Raw genomic sequence first — 20172 nt, forward strand, 5'->3', positions numbered from 1 at the left:
CAAGAGTGCAGCCAGCAAGATATCAGTCCGCTCTGCTCAGCGCTGGGAGACCACATCACAGGTACCGTATGCACTGTTGAGCTATCCAGTGCACAGAGATATCACCACGCTCGGGCAAGTGCATATGGACCTCTTGAAATTCTGGGATCCCTGCCATGTCAGGCTGCCTCAGCTCTTAAAGCTGCCCCAGATATCCCAATCATTCAATGCTGTGTGGTTTTGCAGTGCTGTTATCCCTTTCTTCCCTGTCCATTCTTCCAAGGCCTGAGCCAGCCTTCACAAATTTAACAAGGCAGGATGACGCAGGGCTGGCCTGCTGTCTCTGGTTAGCTCCAGGTCATGACTGGTGGCGCTGAACTGAGCTGATGCTTCTCTCCTACCCTCAGTGCTTCCTCTTGGTGATGTGGTACTGCATTCCCTTTTTGCAAGAGCCTCACCTTGAAACCCAACTCCCTTCTTTAAGTGAAAGTTCTGTCTTTAATTCCTCATTTGAGTCTTATGAAAAATTTTCCCTTTGAAAGTCTTCTTACTGCACCAGAATCCTCAGGTTTACTCCTGGCAAGAAACAGGCAGCAGTTTCAAGTTCCCAAACAAATGAGGGACATTTTCACATGTCTGTGGAGGTTCTGAAAGCAATTTTATTCCGTAGGATGAACAGAGACTACAGCAGGGATATAGTTGTCCTGGGTTGAGTGAGTGGTGGGGTTTTTTTGGTAGCAGGGGAGGGGGCTATAGGAGCAGCCCCCTGTGAGAAGCTTCTTGAAGCTCCCCCAGCTCCAAGTCAGCTCCACCTCTGTCTGGAAAACTGGGCCAATCAGCTGCACCTCTGCGATAACGTATTTAAGAAGGGACGTGGTGACTTGCAGTTGGACTTGTGAGGAGGAGTTGCTGCAGCTGTGTGAACACCAAGGTCATTGGAGGAACGGAGGAAGAAAGGAGGGGGGAGGTGTCCCAGAGCAGAGACCCCCCTGTATCCTGTGGTGAGATGGCAGGGCTGCCCCTCCTGCCATTCATGAAGATCTATGGTGGAGGAGACACTGATTTATGGCCTGTGGTTTCCGCCTGATTGATCAAGGTGCTGTGCCCAAAGAAGGCCAGGGTCTTGTGGGAAAAGGTAGCCCCGCTGCTGTAATTCAGCACTGGGAGGATTGCAGCATGTGGGGTGTCCCACACTGGAGCAGCTCGGGAAGGGCTGCAGCCGTGGGAGGGAATCCAGTCGGAGAAAAGTTAGTGACCCATGACAGAGCAGTGTGTGGAATGCTGCAGCCCGTGAGAGGGACTCATGTCGGAGAAAGTTTGTGGACGACTGTCTGCTGTGAGAGGGGGACCACGTTCCAGAAGCTCCCCCCACCGAAGATGGAAGAAGAGGCAGCACTGACTGCACACACCCCCCCCCCCCCCCCCCATTCCCTGCCCCTGCGCCGCTGGGGGAGGAGGTAGAGATATCGGGAGCAGAGCTGAGCCCGGGAGGAAGGGAGGGGTGGGGGGAAGGTGTTCTCAAGTTGTGGCAATGCTTCTCACTGTCCTACTCTGTTACATGTTGTTAGTGTCTGTAATAAATGTATGTTCTTTTTTTTTTTTTTTTCCCCCTAATGAGTCTGACTTTTGCTTGTGACCATAAAGGGTGATTTTCCCCCATCCCAGTCCTATCTCAAACCCCAAGCCTGGCTCTCTGTCCTTTCTTATTGCTGGAAGAGAAGGGAGAGAGAGTGGCTGCATGGTGTTTGGCTGTCGATCAGGCTCAAACCACAATAGTGCATACATGGCCAGCCTGGGCTCAGAGCAGCTTAGATCAGATTAACTAGCGATGACTGGTATTTTTCTGCTGAAATCATCTCTACCCTCAAAACAAAAATAGAATGAGACCTTGCTGGACCAGGAGGGTTTTAGGTTTCTGAGCACAGTTTTCTTCCCAGAAGGAACATGCTTGGAAACTGCAGCATTTATAAAGCCTTATTCTAATAATGATCCCTAAAAACCTCCCACAGGTGGAAGGACAGAGACAAAGCAGGGAGCTTTGCTGATTTTCAAGAGAAGAAGAAAAGTAAACAGCTCTTGATATACTTGAATAAAGCTATTCACCCCTCTGCTCCCCAGCCAGCAAACTGGGCCCCAGCAGGGCACTGGTCTGGCCATGTGCCCAGTAAAAGACAGGAGGGGGAAAGAGTACTAATGGTACAGAGCTGGTTTGATGAGGATGGCAGAAGCTTTGCAGTTCCCATTGCACAGGCTGCCCCACGTTATGCTCCCCTTGACATTCAGCCGTACAGAATAACACGCCGAGTACCACCACCCACCCCCAGAGCGGTAGGCACAGTTCCCTCTGTAAGTGTCCTGATCCAGATCTTTTGCAGAGAACTTCATGTTGTTGTGCACATTCCTGGGATTGTCTGAGTCCATGGCATCCCCTGCTGTCCCTGAGTACGCTCCCAGCCTCAGCCGGTAGCCCTGGGACTCATCTTCCACACTGAAGAGGTTGTAGTCGGCGAACTTGGTGGCGTTTGTGGCATCCCAGATGACAAACCTGACCTGGTAGACCTTCTGCTTGGAGATGTGATGGATGTACTCGGTGCCCAGCCAGTACTCGGTGTGCACGTTCCCAAAGCCGTACTTGTAGGTGCTCCAGGACTCGGCCCAGGTGATCTCTGTGCTCTGCCGGTTCCTCTGGATGACCGTCCAGCCCCCGTCTGTCACATTCATCTCGCAGGACACCACGATGGGGTGCAGGCCTGCGGGCTGGATGACGTAGATGCCGCTGGGGCTGCCAGCAGGGATCTCGCTGCAGTCCTTGGGCCAACCTGGGCCAGGAGAGAGGGCGATTTAACAAAAGTCTCTGTAACAGGATAGAACCATGTTTCACCCTGTGGCAGGATAGAGGGACATCTGGCTGGAGTACCTGGGGGATAATCAGCTGTCCCAGCCCATAGTGGTCAACATGCCTGGCTGGAGCTGAGCGTGGGTTGGCCTCAGCCCTCTGTTTCTCTTACATATGGGACACCTAACAAGAGGCAGCCCCAGTGAAAGGTCCCAGATGCACTGGGCTATGCTGGCCAGGAGACTGATATGGACACGAGTGGGCTGCTTTGGGTCTCCTGGAAAAGGGATTACATCACTAAAACAGGATCACACTGGGGAGGAAGGTGAAGAGGACCTTTCCTCTGCCTGTGATTGAGGGAACAGGAGAAAAATGACCCCTTCAAGCACAGACACCCTTACCAGTCTGCACAGTGTGCACACACACACACACACACACATGCACAGCACTGCAGCCTGCATTGGGTACACTTCCTCACATCCACCATCCTCCATTCTGGAGCAGGACCAGCGCTAGGGACAGTGTAGGGCCCTCCCCCACCCAGAGCTGGCTGTATATGAGCACACAGCACTGAATCCCCTTGGTGCTGGCAGGTGTGGTCTCCCCATGCCTTCAGCTGACTTGCTGCAGGACCTTCCACTGCAGTTAAGGTCATCCTGCCAGATGGGCAGAGCTCCTCTCCCCAGCTGAGCAAAGCCTGGGATTGATGCCGTATGTCCCCAGCCCACCTGCTTGTATACATTGTGGAGGTGTTTTTTGGATCTGAGGCATCACAGCACACCTTCTCCCAAGCATCATTTTACCAAGCCTCCACTGACCCAGAGCATGGACTGGGGCTGTTCACCAGCCAGGGCTGACCCAGACCAATGAACTGAAAGGGGTTGGTGAGAGCATGGCAACACCCATAGGATGCTACATACTGGTTTTCTTCAGAGCACTCGCCGAAGTGTTGAAAGGAGATTTCTTGAAGATTTTTAGTGCTTGTATATGCATAGAGTGGCCTGAGGCAGCCAAGACCAGCACAGAAGCAAGGAGTAGAAGGCACAGGGCAGCTAGAAAGGGAAAAGATGGAGAAAATATGAATATGACTCTCCCTCCACAGAGGCAGGAAATCCCATGGCTCCAGCACTACACAATGTAACATGACCATGTGAAATGCAGGAGTGCACCAACCACACTGGGCAGTATCAGACTGGTCCACGCAAGCTGGAAAGCTTGCCAAAAGGCCTTAACTCCTTTGCCTTAGGGGTAGGCAACCTTGCCTTTTCCCCTTCACCAGCTCCCCAAAAGTCATTCATGAAACAGTTTTTGGTGGTGCAAAGCACACAACAACCAACTGAGCCAAGTTTCATTCCTAGCCCCTGAAACAGGGGACTGGCTGGGTGAGCCAGACGGCAGGGCACAAGCTGCAGGTGTTTGAAGGGGTGGAGGGTGAGCATGCTCTCAGAGGGCACTGATGCCACTGCTCCCCATCAGTGTGCAAGGACCAGTGCACAGACCCTCTCCCTATTGCTGAACTGCCCTACCTGTGCTACTCCCTTTGCTAGGAAGGATTGCCCCGCTTCCCAGCCCTGTACTCACCCATGGCGTCCACACAGGAATACCCTCTGGAGCACAAAGCTGTGAATCAGCAGGTCTCACAGAGGCATTTGTAGTGCCCTCTGCAGTGGGCGGGGTGAGTGGGTCCTACCTCCCTTCCCAGCTTACTTTCTCCTGGAGGAGGAAATCTGGCTGGTTTTCCTTTGTGCCCTTAGAAAACACAAGCCAAGTTGAAGGTGCCTGTGGTTCTAGGTGCATAGCTTCCTGAGCTGCAAAGAAAATAACCGCCCTGACAGCAAGAGTCCTTGGAAGAGTCTTTTCTGTGAGTGCTTAGTTCCTTGGATGAAATTGCTCCTGGGAACAGCATATTTGAGAGCTTTGAAGAGTGCAGTTCAGTAAATAAACACTTGAATGCTAGTCACCAACCAGTGTGGAGAGCAAACACTGGTGATGTCCCCGCCTCCCATCATTACAGCAGGGTGCTGCCAGGTGAATTGGTTCTTGTTTAATGTGCTTTTGACAAGTCAATCCTAGCTCTTGGTGGGTAAGTCAGAGCAGCCCCCAGACTCTCAGAGTGACCGACCGTTTTAGGACAATATTTGGAGCAGCTGGTGTTGTCTGGACTGCATGACAGCAGGTAGAGGGTTGTGGTGGAGGTGATCTCCATATGGGGAAGCAGGAGAGGTGTCTATTCCCCACTGGGACACAGTCCTGGTCTGCAAGGATGCAGCTGAGTGGGTCTGCTGAAAGACACTGGCTAAAAGGTTTCTGTAGGACAGCTGAGAGAGCTGTGGTCTCTGGAGCACTGTGTTTGGGAGATTGGTCATGCATGATGAATGGCTATGGAGGAAAGCAGGTGTCTGCACAGGAATGAAGTGAAACTGGGCAGATGGAGGGTAGCAACAGGGATCTGAGCATGTACAGAGAGGAATGGAGGGGTCTGAACATGCACAGAGGGGAAGGCAGAAATCTTGACCCTGTGTGCATAGAGAGGGAATGGAGGGGTATCTGGGTGTGGGTGTATCTGAGTGTGCATGGAAGGAAAATGGGGGGAAATTGAGGGTGAACAGAAGGACTGGAAGGGATCTGATGGTGGAACCCATAGGAATTGAGCACCAACAGAAGGGACAGGTGGGATCTGAGTGTTGATGGAGAGCAACAGTGGGAATCTGAGGGCACTTGTCATGGAAAAGAGGGATATGAGCGTGCATAGAGGGGAGAAGTCAGCACTAGGCAGACACTGAAAGGAACAGAGGAGATCTGAGTATTTGAGGAGGGGAACAGAGGAGATCTGGGTGCATACAGAGGGAAATGGAGGACATTTGAGCATATAAGGAGGGGAATGGAGGGGATCTGTTTGTGCAAGGACAACAGAGGGGTTATGAGAGAGCACAAGGATATGAAAGCAGCTGGATAGGAATGGAGAACATCTGAGAGAGCTTGGAAGTAAACAAAATGAGTCCAAGGGGATCTAGAAGCACCTAGAAGGGAATGAATGGAATTTGAAAGCATGTAGAGAGGGCATGGTTTTGATGTAAGGCACTCAGAAAGGATGGCAGGGACTGGGAGATGGGCAAAGGGGAGTGGGGGAGATCTGAGCATGCTTGGATAGGAATGCAGGGTTCCAAGGCACAAGTAGGGGAACAGAGAGGCTTTACAAGAACTCAGAAGGGAATGGGACGTAACTGAGCATCATCAGAGGGGAACAGAGGGTGCCTGAGCACACATAGAGAAGAATGGAAGGGACCACATTGTCATCTGGGGGAATAGAGAGTGCATGGAGGGGAACGGAGGCGATCTGAATGCACACAGAATTGAATTAACAGTTTTGATGTACCTTCTGATGCTCCCTAGGGTCTTTTATTTGCCCTCTGGTGCAATGCAGAAGCTTCTATTTGGTCCTCTCATCCCCTAAGAATCACTCCATTTACCCTTTGGTGCACCCAAAAGAAGGTCACCTTCAGAGACCTCCCATTTCCCTCCTGTACACTTTAGACTCCTCCTTTTGCCTTCTGGTGCCTCCCAGAGCCCCCCATTTTCATTGCAGTGCATCCCAGTGTCCTACATTTTCTTATACATTTGCTGGAGCCCTCCATATGCCTTCTCTCCAAGCCCTCCACTGTCTTCTCATGCACGCTGTTTCCCTTTGCAAATCCTGTCACCCCAGAGGCCCCAGCAGAGTCCTGGGCAGCAGGGACCTCTTTGTGCAGGATGCGCAGTAGAAAGTCAGGATAAGACTCCAGTCTGGAGATAGTAACAGTCCATTGCTTGCTGAGGCCACAGACACAGCATGTCTGCAGGGATAGAGAAGGTCTGAGATCAAGCCTGGAGGCCAAGTCAGCAGGTCCCATCAGGGGCAGAATCGGAGGAATGAGACTAGGTGCAGACATAGTTGCTGCACAGCTGCCATGTAGCCAGTGGTAAAGGTGTGGCTTAAAAGCTCTCCAGGGGAAGGAGGTGCAGGCTCTCAATTCTAGCTTTTTTCACAATAGCCCTTTTCAGTGAAGGAGCTGACCTTGGATGTAGCTAGCTAAACTCCTTAACTCAGCAAACAATACTCTGAGAAGGGGAAAAGGACTCAAGCGCACTGACATGGGAATCTTTGGATCAACCCATGCAGAGTTCTGTGGTAGGGGGAGCAACCCTGAGAAGCTCCTGGGGCCAGCTCCTGCCTCAGGATCTGGGTCTTCTCTTGCCACAGGAAAGAAGAAGGATTCCAAGTGCCAATTAAAGACAGGTTTGTGCTTCCATAACTAGGGCCAAAGCATAGAGCCTCAGGGTTCCCAAGTGCCACAGTTACTCTAAAAGTCTCTTGGGTTGCAGCCCCGCCATGTGTTCTTCTTCCATCTGTAAGTAATAGTGACAAAGTTCGGGGAGGGCTGGATAACAGTCTGAGTGCTCTGGGCAAATCCAGAGGCCACAAACCTATGGGAGGCCCTTGATTCAACTAGAGGATTGTTTAGGAGGGTGTGCCCATCCAGGAAGGGTTGCCCACCCAGGAAGGATGAGGTTAATGCAATGTGAGCCCTTAATAAGTGTGGTCTGACCAGGCCCTCTGCTGCCAATGAGGTAAAATGTTTTCTGGCACTGGGGAAACAAGGGATTTGCTGAGGCAGGTGGCAATGTGATGGCTTCTCTTCCCATCTGATTGGGATGTGATGGCAAGATGTGAAAGGACCTCTCAAGATCACCTGGTCCAACTCACTCCTCAAGAATGCTCAGCTACAGCAGGCCACCCAGGAAAGTGTTCATCTGGGTCTTGAATATCCCCAAGGATGGAGACTCCCTCCCTGGGCAACCTGTGTCAGCGTGTGGTCACCCTCACAGTCAAAAAGTGTTTTCTTGTGTTCAGATAGAACTGCCTGTATGTCAATTTGTGCCCACTGCCTCTTGTCCTGGCACTGGTCACCACTGGAAAGAACCTGGCTCCCACTTCTTCATTCCACCCCTTCAGGTATTTATATACTTTGATAAGATCCCTCTCTAAGCCTTCTGTTCTCCAGGCTGAACAGTCCCAACTCCTTCAGCCTTTCCTCAAAGGATAGATGCTCCAGTTCCTTTATCATCTTCATGGCCCTTTGATGGATGTTTAGCATGTCCAATTCTCTCTCACACTGCAGAACCCAGAACTGGACTCCAGCTGTGCCCTCACCAATGCTGAATAAAAGGAAAGTATCACCTCCCTCGACCTGTTGGCAACATTCCTCCTAACGCAGCCCAGGATGCTGTTGGCATTCTTTACTGTGACCATACGTTGCTGGCTGATGGCCAGTTTCTTGCCTCCCCATAATTTTTTGCAGACCTACTTTGCAGCTGGGCGCCCCCAGGATTGACTCCTGGAGTACACCACTGGCAACTGGTGTCCAGTTGGACTCTGTGTCACTGATCAGCACTCTCTGGGCCTGTCTATTCAGCTGGTTTTCAGTCCACTTCCCTGTTCACTTATATAACCCATATTTTTGCCAGTTTGTCTGTTAGTATGATTTGGGAGACTGTCAAAATCTTACTAAAATAGAGGTAAACAGTGTCCACTGCTCCATTCTTATCCATCAGGCTAGTCCCTCATTATAGAAGGCTAGCCTAGCAAGTTACTTAAATATGACTTCCCCTTTGTAAATCCATGCTAACTACTCTAGATCACCTTCTTGTCTTTCACAAGTCTGAAAATGGTTTCAAGGACTAGCTGCTTCATCACCTTCCCAGGTGTCATGGTTTAGGCTCAGAGGGCAACTGAGCACCACGCAGCTGCTCACTCACGCGCTCACCCCTTCCCCCATCAGAGATGGGGAGTGGGAGAATATGGAACAAGAATGGCTCAAAGTATCCATCTAAAGACTGGGAAGAGTAGCTCACCCATTATGGTTACAGGCAAAAGGCAGACTCATTAGGGGAAGAAAAAGAAAACATCACTTTAATTCAAATACTAACAAAGACAACACTTAATAGACAAGGTGGAGACAGTGAGAAGTGCCAATCACATCCAAAACCACCTCCCCCCACCCCTCCCTTCTTCCCGGGCTCAGCTCTGCTCCCCATCTCTCCCCCTCCTCCCCCAGTGGCGCAGGGGGCAGGGGATGGGGGTTACCGCCAGCTCACTGCTCCTTCCTTCTCGGGAGGTGGGGGGGAACGCCGCACATCCCTCCCCTGCTCCACGGGGCTCCCCTCTCACTGCAGACAGTCCTCCACAAACCTTCCCCAGTGTGAATCCTCCCTACGAGCCGCAGCCGTTCCCAAGCTGCTCTGGCATGGGTCCCCCTGGCGTGTTGCAGTCCTCCCAGCGCTGAACCACAACAGCAGAGGCTGCTTCTCCCCTCAGGGTCCCGGCTTATTTTAAAACAGGTGCCTGTCCTGAAGTGGCTTTCTCCTGAGGCTTCAGGTTGGACTTTACTCCACCGCAGACCTCCATGGGACGCAGGGTGGGCGGCCCTGCTGTCTCACCAAATGATCCAGGGGTCTCTGTTCTGACATACCTCTCCCACGTCTTTCTCCTTCCTTCCGCTGATCTCGGTGTCCGTCCTTCTTGCAACTCCCCCTCACAAGTCCCAACCCCGTCTCAGGTTTCCCTTCTTAAATACATTATGGCAGAGGCGCAGCTGATGGGCTCGGCCTTGGCCAGAGGCTGGTCCAACTTGGAGCCGGGAGAGCTTCAAGAAGCTTCTCACAGGGGGCACTGCTGTAGCCCCCTCCCCTGCTACCAAAAAAGCTGCACCACAGAAACCCAGCACACTAGGGATCAAGGTGAGGCTGACCAGACTGTGGTTCCCTGGGGCCTCTTTCTTGCTCTTGAAGATAGGAGTGAGGTTTTCTCTTCTCCAGTCTTCAGGTACTTCTCCCAGTTCCAGGATCAATCAGAAATTATTGAGTGGCCTTAAAATGTCATTGTCCAGCTCTCTCAGCGCTTGTTGAAGCATTCCACCAAGGCCCATGAACTCATATATGTTCAGTTTGCTTAAATATTCCCTAACTGGATCCTCTTCCACCAAAAGTACATCTTACTTGCCTCAGACTTTCCCCCTGATCTCCTGGGCCTGGGATTCCTGACAACTGGTCTTCTCAGTAAAGATAGAAGTGAAGAACTCATAGAGTACCTTGGGCTTTTCCATGTCCTGTGTCACCAGGGCCCCTGAATGAGGATTCAGCAGCAGACCCACATTTTCCCTAGTATTCCTTTTGTTTATGTACTTGTAGGAAACTCTCTTGCTCCTCTTCACATCCCTTGCCAGATTCAACTCCAGGCCAGCCTTGGCTTTCCTAACCCCATCCCTGAATGATTGGGCATCTCTATTCCATCAGCCATCATACCCTGCTTCCAACTCTTCAACACTTCTTTTATATGTTTGAGTTTACTAAGGAACTTCTTGCTCATTCACAGACACCTTTGGCTACTTTTGCTTGATTTCTTGCTTGTTTGCAGGAAATACGTAAGAAAAACATATATAACAAAAGATGTGTTCCCTGTCTCCATCTACTTTTTTGCTTTTGGGGTGAGGACTGGTATCCCCCACTTCCATGGGTTCCTGTGCTTGGGATGGCAAGGTGGGTGGTGTAGAGCATGGCACATCACTTCTGAGGATGCTGGTACCCTCTCTGATGCACTGCCAGCCAAAGTGATAGCCGGGCCTGAGAGCTGCCTCAATTTCTGGGGAGGGTCCACTCTGGCCGTCTCATCATGAGACCCTCAGTCAGCCCCAACCTGCAGTGGGCCATAAGGGATCATTCCCCTGGGTCAGTCTCTTTGCAGTGTCTCAGGAACTGGATTTTTGTGCTCAACAGCTGATGGCTTCTGGGCTAGAGCTTCAGCAAGGCAGCTTGAGCTGCTGCTGTACATCTGAGCACACCCCACCCCCCTGCAACGGCTCCAGAGCATGCAGTAAGGAGTCAGGGTCGTGGAGCACAGCATCACTGCACTCCGTGTAGCAAATGACCATGTAGCAAGCCCTCCACTGTGGGGCTGCAGCAAACCAGCTCCCTTTCAGTCCTCGGCCTTTCCATGTTATGCTGAGCCCCTCCAGTGCTCGCTGCGGCCTGGGACAGAGACAAGAGAAGAGCCCAAGAGGTCCAAGAGGACGGGAGAGCCCATGCCCAGTGGTTGCATCTTTGTGTCACCCTCCTTTGCCAGTTGTGTATGCTTCTGTCATCAGCATTCAGGATGGGAAGAGCTTCGTTGCCTTCCCTTTGCTTCACATAGCCATCCACTTGAGGGAAACCTGTGACTGAAAGGAGTGTGATTCCTACCCCTCCATGCCCACATGTCAGCAGCAGATGAAATAGGCAGGGATCACAAAAACACAGTGTGTTCCTAATGGGAAATATTACTTGGATGAGATATGTGAGCTGCAGCTTCCAGGATGAGCACACGGTGGCTCTGCTGCCTTACCAGACAACTGTAAAACAGAACCCAACTTGCTCTGGTCAGGATTGGCCTCTGTGGGATGGGGGAGCACAGGCTGGATCTTCAACTCAGAAATTACAGCTCAGGCTCCTCAACCATAACCAGCACTGACAGTACCGCAGATTTAAGTACAGCTGGAATGTCAACCCAGGTGACAGAAGTGTTTTACCAATTGCTTGGGACCGAATGCACCACCAGCATTCCTCTACTGTTTGGCCATTTTGTTAAAGGCATAATGTCTAAAAAATCTGTAGCAGCAGTTTATGCAGATTACCAAATTGAAGTCAGCTAGGTTCTACAGTGGTATAAAAGTAAATATGTGATAGACTGCTTTTAGGCAAACAATCAGAGGGGAAAGTAACTTGGCATTTGTAGTGGCCATGACATAATAAAGGTATTATTATACATAAGTATCTTTGATACATAAGTATCAACAGAAAACTTTCCTACAGATAACAGTCTGACCTTCCCTTAGTGCTAGCTGTTGAAATGCAGGGTCAGCAGTGTCAGAACTGTGTTTTGGACTGCTTATGTGCTGCCCAGTATCAAGTTTTTCTGTATGCAAGCTCATAGCTTTCTGTATGCAAGTCCAAGACCCCCAGATGTCCATTTTCACCATAATCCATTTTTTTTAGAACTCTATAGTTCTCTTTTTAGACTGTTCACATTTACACATGCTACCCCCAATGCAAGAAAAACAATTGGAGAAATTTTGGTCCTCGGGGACAGATCCATGTGTCAAACTCCCCTAGGGTGAATCCTGGCGTCTGGAATCCGCTGGAGCTCCCTGTTGTCCAGGTCTGTGGGATGTCCGGGTGTCACTGAGATCTAGGAGGCTCCAGCATTGCCAGGTGGCTCTGGGAGACAGAAGGAATAGAGAAGAGGAGGGGGAGGACACCCTATATCCACATCTGAGGTGGGGAGGATCCTGGGGGACCTGGGGACCCAAGGGACAACTGAGGGGTCCTGGGAGCAGCTGATGGGTCTAAGGGTGAAAGTATGGGACCCTGGGGGCAACTGGGTCAACTGACTGGGGCCCCCAAGGGCACAGTGGGGGCTCTAAGGAAAATGGGTGAAAGTAGCTAGGTTTCAGGGGCAATTAGGGAATCTGGGGGAAGAAAGACAGCCTGCAGTTGTCCTGGGTGCAAGGGAGGGGTCCTGGAATGGGCCAGAGGACAGTGGGAGTCCCACGGGGAAATAAAGGGCCTTGTAAGTTTAGGAGTCCTGGCAGTCTATGGCCCCCCTTGGACACCCCGGTCCCCTTGAATTTGTAGGGAGTCCCAAGGGACTGATGGTCCAGGGGGTTTGGGAGTCCCATGCTGGTCTGCAGGGAGCCCCAGATGCATGGGGATTTTCAAGATAAGGTTTACCAGGTCAGGAGGACTCACACCAGCAGCAGCACGAATGCCATGAATCCAAGTGCCAGCCCCAGTCCCAGCGATGCCATGTGGTGCAGTGGAGTCCTGCTTTTGGGCCAGCTCAGCACAGCTCTGAACCGAGCCTGGAGTCCCTTCTCTGCCTCTACGGTTCCTCCTGATACTGTGAGGACCCAGGCACCTTGGGTCATGGGGCACTGCCCCCCAGGGACCAGGGATTGCTGCAGCACCTGCTCCAGCCACAGACCTTACTGCTCCCAGGGACCCAGGCATTTGGGATCCTTGCTCCACCCTACATGCCTCACTGCCCCCAGGGGAGCCAAGCATCAGAGACCACCTCCTCCACTCCACCTGTACACCATGGATCTAAGTGTCCTGGCACTCTGCTCACACCCCCATGCACCGCCCCTCCCACCCCCCCCATAGACCCAGGTGTCTGGGGTACCGCTCCACCCCACACTGCTCACTGCCCCAAGGGCACTCAGGTGTCTGGGCTCACCATTCAGGTAGAAGTACTTGCGGATCAAGGGCTCAGAAAGGACCCCCAGGCAACAGGCAATGGTTCCTGAAATGGGGTCATGGAGGGTCAGACTGAGAGGTCCCTCCACGCTCTCCTTCAGCTCGTCAAACACCGCCAGATCTTGTGTGCGCAGCTAGAGCATGGGGGAACACATCAGTGCAGCCTGGCTCAACCAGCTACACGAAACAGCATACATGTTCATGCAAAGGCACTCATGTCCTGCACACGTTCATCATGTCCTCTTCATTCTTTCTGTGCCCTTTACGCGTGCATGTACATGCACCTCATGTCACACGTGCTCTTTGCGCCCTGTGTGTGTGCACACAGGGCTGCACAAGCAAAGCATATGCAAAATTCACTTCCTTCACACACCTATGCACATGAATCTGCAAACACACGAGTGACCTGCCTCCTGCTTGAGTGCACCCTTCACATGGGCAAGCACTCGCTTGCATCCTGTGCATGCTTACACACATACTACTTAGAGCACACATATCTACTGTATAAGCAATACCCGGTAGTCCTCATGCCAAGTGCACAACTGCGTGCATGCAGGCCTTGTTACCCATGCCCAGTCCTCTCATGAATGTCTACATACACCCTTGCACATGCATGTGCAACTCACATCCTTGGCAAACATCCAGGTAACAGGCAAGTCAGAGGGGGTGGCAAAGGGCACATCGCAGTGCAGTGTGATGGCTTCATCTGCACGGGTCCACATGTCCTGCACTGGGAGCATTGACAGGCATGTGAGTTCACATCTGCTCATGCACTTACAGAAATGATTGCGCTCCTGTGTGACTGCAGGTGCTCCTTTTCTCACAGTGGGGATGGGTAGGCACACACCTTGGCACACTCTTGTGCACTCATGGTGTACCCAGTAGGCATACCCACATGTGTGAAATGAGGGTTGCCCCCAGAGCCCTGGAGGCACCCAGATCCGGGTGGGGCTACCATGGCCCTATACCTGGGCAGTCCAGGGGAAACTGGCAGTCTACAAACTGGCAGGTAGCACACTGGAACACACGGGCAGCTGGCTGGTACCCTGGGAAGGAGAGACTTAGTGGTCCCACAGAGATGGGAGAGGGGGTGGTTAGACAGAGGGATGGGCACTCACCACAGGGTGGGATGCAGGCTGGAGCTGGTGTGGAGGAGGCAGCATTAGACTGGGGATCATTTGGTATTCACATCCCCATGATGAGCTGTCAGGGCTCAGCCCTTGTCCAGCCCGGATGGGGTCCCTGGGGGTTTCTCCAGAATGGGGGTGCCCGGGGTGGGGGTCCCTGGGCTGTAGATGTCACAGGTGGAGGTCTCTGTGACAGTCCCTTGAGTGGGGGTCCCAGTGGTCAGGAGTTCCCCAGGGAGTCCTGGCTGGGTGTCCCCACTAGCTCCATACCTTCCTCCAGCTGGCTCAGCTTCATCCAGATTATGTTGACAGCTTCCTGCAGAGACACCTCAAAGGGCTCTGGGGTGTCCCACATGTCCAGGTGAGAAAATGTGCCCTGCCCCCAATCCCCATAAGCCCTCCCTGGATCCCACAGATCTCTTGTACTACTCACCTTGACCCCGTATATCTATCTTGGAGTCCCATATATCCCCAAATACACCCTCAAAATCCCCCAGAAGCTGTATACCTTGAAGCCCGTATACCCTCAGGATTTCCCAAATATCCCCTTACAGCCCCCAGACCTCCATATATCCCGTATTTCACCACACCTCCCATTCAAGGCCTCCATGGACAATGTCCCATCCCCCATCCCCCATGTCTTTGCCCTGCCCCCTCACATGTTCCATGTCCTGTGCTCACTCTTGTCCTTCTGCTTCTCCAGATAATTCAGGGCATCCATGATGATCTGCTGAAGTGCCTCACGCTGCCCTGACCCTGGGACCAGTACAGGGTCACTGGGACCAGTAAGGGCTGGGGTTTTCCAGGGGTTACTGAAGTCCTGAGCAGGGTTTAGGGATGCTGGGAAGGATTAGGTATCCTTGGGGATTCCTGAGGTCCTAGATAGTGCCAGGGGGTCCCAGGAGGTCCCCAGTGTGTCCCTGGTCAGGGTTGGGTGATTCCAAGAGTCCCAGGAAGGCTTGGGGTTCCCAGAGGTCCCTGGGGTCCAGGTCAGGAGTGGGGAGACTGTGGCATTGTTTAGAGTCCCTAGGGTGCTTGTCTGGGTGGGTCCCTGGCGTCCCTGTTTAGGAAAGGGTTCCCCAACTGCCTGCAGTCCTGGTCAGTGTGAGAGCCTTGGTTGAAGTGGGGAACCCCAGAGGGCTCTGGGGTCCTGCTCAGAGTGAGAAGCCCTTGGGATGCAGGTCCTTGGTGGGATGAAGATGCCAGTCAGGATGGGGCTTCTTGGACAGGGTTCCTGTTGGGTTGGGTGTCTCTAGGGTTCCTGTTGGGTTGGGTGTCTCTGGGGTCCCATGACGCACCCACAGTGACAGAGGCGAGTGGCACAGCAGCCTGGACAAGGGCCTCGAGGCAGTGTCGATGTTGGGGGTCATTGACGGGGGCCCCAGTAATGTCATGGCAGAGCCGGGATCGCTGAATGGGGGGCCCAAAGCAGAACAGGCAGGGATGTACCCCAGGGAGCCAGAGGGCCAGCACCAGCATCAGGGCAACCCACCACCCCATGGCCCCAAAGCATAGCATCTGGATGCCTGGGTTCCCAGGGAACAGCAGGGTTCCTAGGCGGAGCCTAGATACCTGGTTTCCCCAGGGGACAGTGGGGTTCCTAGGCAGGTACCAGATGCCTAGGTTCCCTCTTGAGAGGAGTGGGCATACCCAGACACATGGGTCCCCTAGGGTGTGTGGGCTGGAGAAGGGGCTCCCAGTCCATCATTTTGGTCTCCCCAGACCCTCTATCATCAGTCCCTGTCAGTCACATTACTTGGTGTTCCCAAATCCCCTTTATTTAGATGCCTAATTCCTTGTCTTCAACCCCTATAGTTCCAAAATCACCTTCCTTGAAACCTATGCAAAGCTTCACCTTTCCATTACTCCTTATCCTATCCCGTGAATACCTCCATACTCACCTGCTGAGGCAAGCTGCCCCAGAGGCGGCCAGATCTGCAGTGGAGTGGCAGATCTTGGTGCACAAGGTGGTTGCCTGCTGAAGGGAGATGCCAGGGCACAGGAGAGACCCACCAGGAGCTGGCAGTTCTTGTGAGGGATGCTGATGAGGCCTGGGCATTGCCAGAGCTACTGCGGCCACCCCCACACCGATACAAAGCAGCCCAGGGAGCTCCAGTGGCCGAGAGTGCTACCACCAGAGTGGGTTAAACAACATGGCATCAGCCAGGGCATGGCACAGCAGTTTGCATAGCTGTTTGTGCAGAAGGGCACGCAGGAAAGGCGTCATCACCCTGGCAGTTCACAGAGCCAATCTCATGACTGCGAGGTCATCACCGTTGCAGAAGAGGCTTATGTCTGGTATCCACCCAGCAGAAAGCCCTGGCCTCTGCACTCACCAGAAGGGATGTGGCAGCCCCAGCAGAGCTCCCAGGAAAACATGCAGCCAGGCAGGCCTGGGGCTGCATGGCCTACGAGAGCCTTTCCCTGGGAAGGGCTGGCAGGAGTGAGAAGATCTGGCTGAGCTGTGGCTGAGAGGGTGGTCTGCTCAGCTTGGGGGCAGAGCTGCGGGAGGAAGCAGAAAGGTCAAGGAGCATCAGGGAGTCTGAGAGAGAGATAGACTCATGGGACTATGCTCTGCTCCCCCTGCAACAGAAACAGTAACAGCCACCAGAAGAAACCCAAGATCCCAAGAGGATCCTGTATCCTCCCCCACCAGGCTGAAGGCAGTAGCTTAAAAGAAAGGAGTGAATGGAGGCACATCCATTCTTGAGGCAGCAGCTGAACCCTCTCCTTGGCCACCTCATCTTCCCAGGTGTCTCTGTACAACAGGCCTAACTTTAATATTTAACCATATGAGGTATTTAAATCACATATGGAAAGGATTCTGGTGCTTTTTGTGAATAGAAGAGGGCTAAGACTTCATTGTGTGTTCAGAGAAATCAATCCTATATTCTGCTTCATTTTGGACAGTTAATGGCTTCAAGTAAAAATTCTGAAGCCAAGGAATTTTGCTGAAAGCTTTACCTTGAACTAGCACAGCTACAAGTCCTGAAATGTCACAGATGCCAAAAAACACTCAAACCCCTTCTCCCTTTTTAATTTTATCTAAATATTTTATAATAATGAAAGATGTACCAAGAAAAAAACCTGGTACTTATCAATCTCCTGGTATTCTTGCAATGACTTGCTCTTTAACAGGAAGGTCTTCCTTGAGTATGCTGAGTATCATGAATTAGGAAGTCACATGCTTTAGTGATTGATTTCTGTTTGCTTTAAAGGAAGAGAAGTTGCTGCACTATGTCTGTGTATCTCAGCACTGGTTCTCATCTCAGAAACTGATCATGGAAAATCCTTAAATAATGATGCACTGGACCCCAAATCCTACCAGGAAAAAAGGGTATGTGCTTCTAGAACAGCCGAAGAGAAAATTACTTGCCTCCATGATATCCAGCATGAGCAGCTACTGAACAAGACACAAAAGCTGTTACCCATAATGTCTGAGCTGCATTTCAAGACAAAGCCCCAGACAAATCCCCACATCTAGCCAATAACTCAAACCTCTCTTCAATTCCAAGTCCCTGGCAGGCAGGCCTTATTCTCCTTCATGAACTAGTGGCATCAGTTGCCTTTGTTGTGAAGTAGTGAGCCCCATGAATGAGAAACACAGGACGCTTTGAAAATAGGCTGTGCCAGACCTCCAACACATGGCCCTGAATGGGATCCTGGAACGAGGACACTTGCGAGCAGTGGAGGAAACAATGCCGAGACAGACTCAATGTGAGTGATAAAGCATGGTTCACTTTATTGGTCCAGGGTACACATATTTATACAGACAATGATAATTATTATGCCTACTAGTCACTAGCTGATTGGCTTAAGCTCTAAAGGTCGTATTTGCACGGTCCGCCTACTTGCGGTTAGCTAACAGCACAAGCTTCTCATAACACTAAGTTTCTCATGCCACTATTTCTAATTCCTCTTAACCTGTTTTCGACAGACCACGGTACACAAGGCCGAAGCGTCCTTGACATTCCTCATGTATCAGCAGCTGCGAGCAGCTGCAGGCAAACCCTAGTGAGGCCCAGCATCAGCGAGGAAGCATCAGCCCTTAGAACAGGCTCTGATCGTACAACTGCTTGGTGGACTTATGACCCTTGTCTCTGAATCATTCTCCAACAGACACTAACTAGAGAGCTGCTTGCATGGGCTTTTCTTATCCTGTAGACACTATGAGCCAGAAGGAGCCCTTAAGATGCTCCAGAGCCGGTTCGGACCTGGCTGTTGATGCAGATGCTGGGGCCAGCAATAGCTATTTAGAAAGGTAGCTGGGTTTAGAAAGATGTGTTCAACATTTCCAACACCCTTGGATAGGTGGAACATGCCACATCCAGCAACATATTCATACTGCCTTGCTCCATAAACAACAGGTCCAGAATCAACTTTGCCATTTAAGCCCCTCTTTTCTGTGGTGCTCTTCCTCATCCCAGAGAGATCACAGATAACAGCGCGTTTGCTCAAGTTTAGCCCAGGACAGCCAGCAAGGTGAGTCAGGGAGAAGGCAGTATGGCACTGACACCCAAAAAACCTAAATGTGGTCTTTTTCAAATCTGGGAAGTCAGGAGCTAGGTTTGCACAGAAACAGTATACAGAAGATGGCCATGTCTCCACCAGCTATGGGGTTCAGTCAGCTCTTGTCCTGCCTCCTCCATAACACGATATAACCACACTGCCAAAATTACTGTTCTCACACATGTATTATTTTGCTCCAGTAATACTGCAAAGAGCTCTTGCTTCTACATGGACAGGTATCTACAAGTCCTACCTCCTAACCCTCCCTCTCCCAGCCTTTGCAGCACCTAGGCAAAGCTCACAGCTCCAAGTGCTATATACCCTGTGCTATGGGAAACAGTCTCCAACTTAGCCTGAGTTGCCTTCTGCCACTAAAGGAAATCAGAAGTACTATCACAGATTAAGGCAGGTGGACAAAAAACAAAACCGCACAAAGCTTTGTGGGCCCTGTGACTTTTTATATGAATCTCAAAGTGAAGAGTCAGAGATCATATGCTGGAACCTCAATTTCCCTGTCCCACTTTCAGAAACTGGGGGCCAGAAGTTGGATGGCCAGGTTTAATTAACTGAGCACACTTATGCCACAAAGATAGAGGTAGGAAGAAAAAAGGTTCATTCTCTTAATGAACAGAGCACCACATTGAAATTGGGACTCTTAGTAATTTCCAGAAAATCCAGAAAACCCTAAGGCAGCAAGTCAACCCCAAGAACCCCAAGAGGATGTGTGAATGTCATCAGATGCCAATAAAAAGCAAACAGCCCAAGGGATGGGTTGTCAGGAGCAGCAAGAGCAGAGGAAGCACTTGCAGGAAGATTACACCCAAGGCAGGGACTGTCTGCTGGACTCAAGAGTGGGTCAAAAGGGCTGAGCTGTAACCTGTTTAAACAGAGTTTGTAGAGGAAGAGAGTAAAGAGAGGGTGTATGAGTTGAAAACAGTCAAGTAGGCAGAGAGGGTCAATAAAGCAGGTATTTCGTCTGGTAGCATATAAATACTTAGCTCTCAAATACAACACCTCAATGCAAACTGCTCAGAGAGACTGTCAAAAAAAACAAGTGAAATTTCAGAGAGGATAAACCCAATAGCTTAGTCCTCAACTTCAGAATACTTGATAATTACACCAGAACTCTTGTTCTAAGACATCTTTTTTCCTCTTTGAATCTAAAAATGATCTCCAGCCAAAGTATTGTAAAGATACCATGGCAGTCAAGGCTTAATCCAGGTTTATGGCATAAGTTGTTTGCATGCAGACAGCAGATGGCTTCACTCCATATGAAAACATGTGCCAGTGGGCTTGTCATTGGACTTCTAATTTTTTTTTAATATATAGAAGCTACTTATTATCTAAAAAAGTTTTTATTAAATCTGAAATTTGAGTTTCAAGAAAGAAAATTAG

The 20172-nt window shown here is 51.2% G+C and overlaps 2 protein-coding genes across 2 annotated transcripts; both read right to left on the reverse strand.

Moving 5' to 3' along the window:
- Window positions 1-1871: 1871 nt before the first annotated feature.
- LOC116965144 (fibrinogen-like protein 1-like protein) lies at window positions 1872-4420 on the reverse strand. The gene is made up of 3 exons (XM_033007139.2): window positions 4397-4420; window positions 3736-3867; window positions 1872-2798 (listed from the first exon to the last, which is right to left on the reverse strand). The coding sequence occupies exons 1-3, from the start codon at window positions 4398-4400 to the stop codon at window positions 2170-2172; spliced, it is 765 nt and encodes a 254-aa protein (XP_032863030.2). The 5' UTR covers window positions 4401-4420; the 3' UTR covers window positions 1872-2169.
- An 8210-nt stretch (window positions 4421-12630) lies between these two features.
- Window positions 12631-15786, reverse strand: SPACA6 (sperm acrosome associated 6). Its single transcript, XM_033007138.2, has 8 exons — window positions 15567-15786; window positions 14950-15024; window positions 14539-14607; window positions 14260-14283; window positions 14110-14187; window positions 13768-13871; window positions 13122-13275; window positions 12631-12785 (listed from the first exon to the last, which is right to left on the reverse strand). Exons 1-8 carry the CDS (start codon window positions 15784-15786, stop codon window positions 12631-12633), a joined length of 879 nt encoding a protein of 292 aa, XP_032863029.2.
- Between the last annotated feature and the right edge of the window lie 4386 nt (window positions 15787-20172).

The sequence above is a fragment of the Tyto alba genome, unplaced genomic scaffold (genome assembly GCF_018691265.1).
Source record: "Tyto alba isolate M040663 unplaced genomic scaffold, T.alba_DEE_v4.0 Super-Scaffold_19, whole genome shotgun sequence".
NCBI lineage: Eukaryota > Metazoa > Chordata > Aves > Strigiformes > Tytonidae > Tyto > Tyto alba.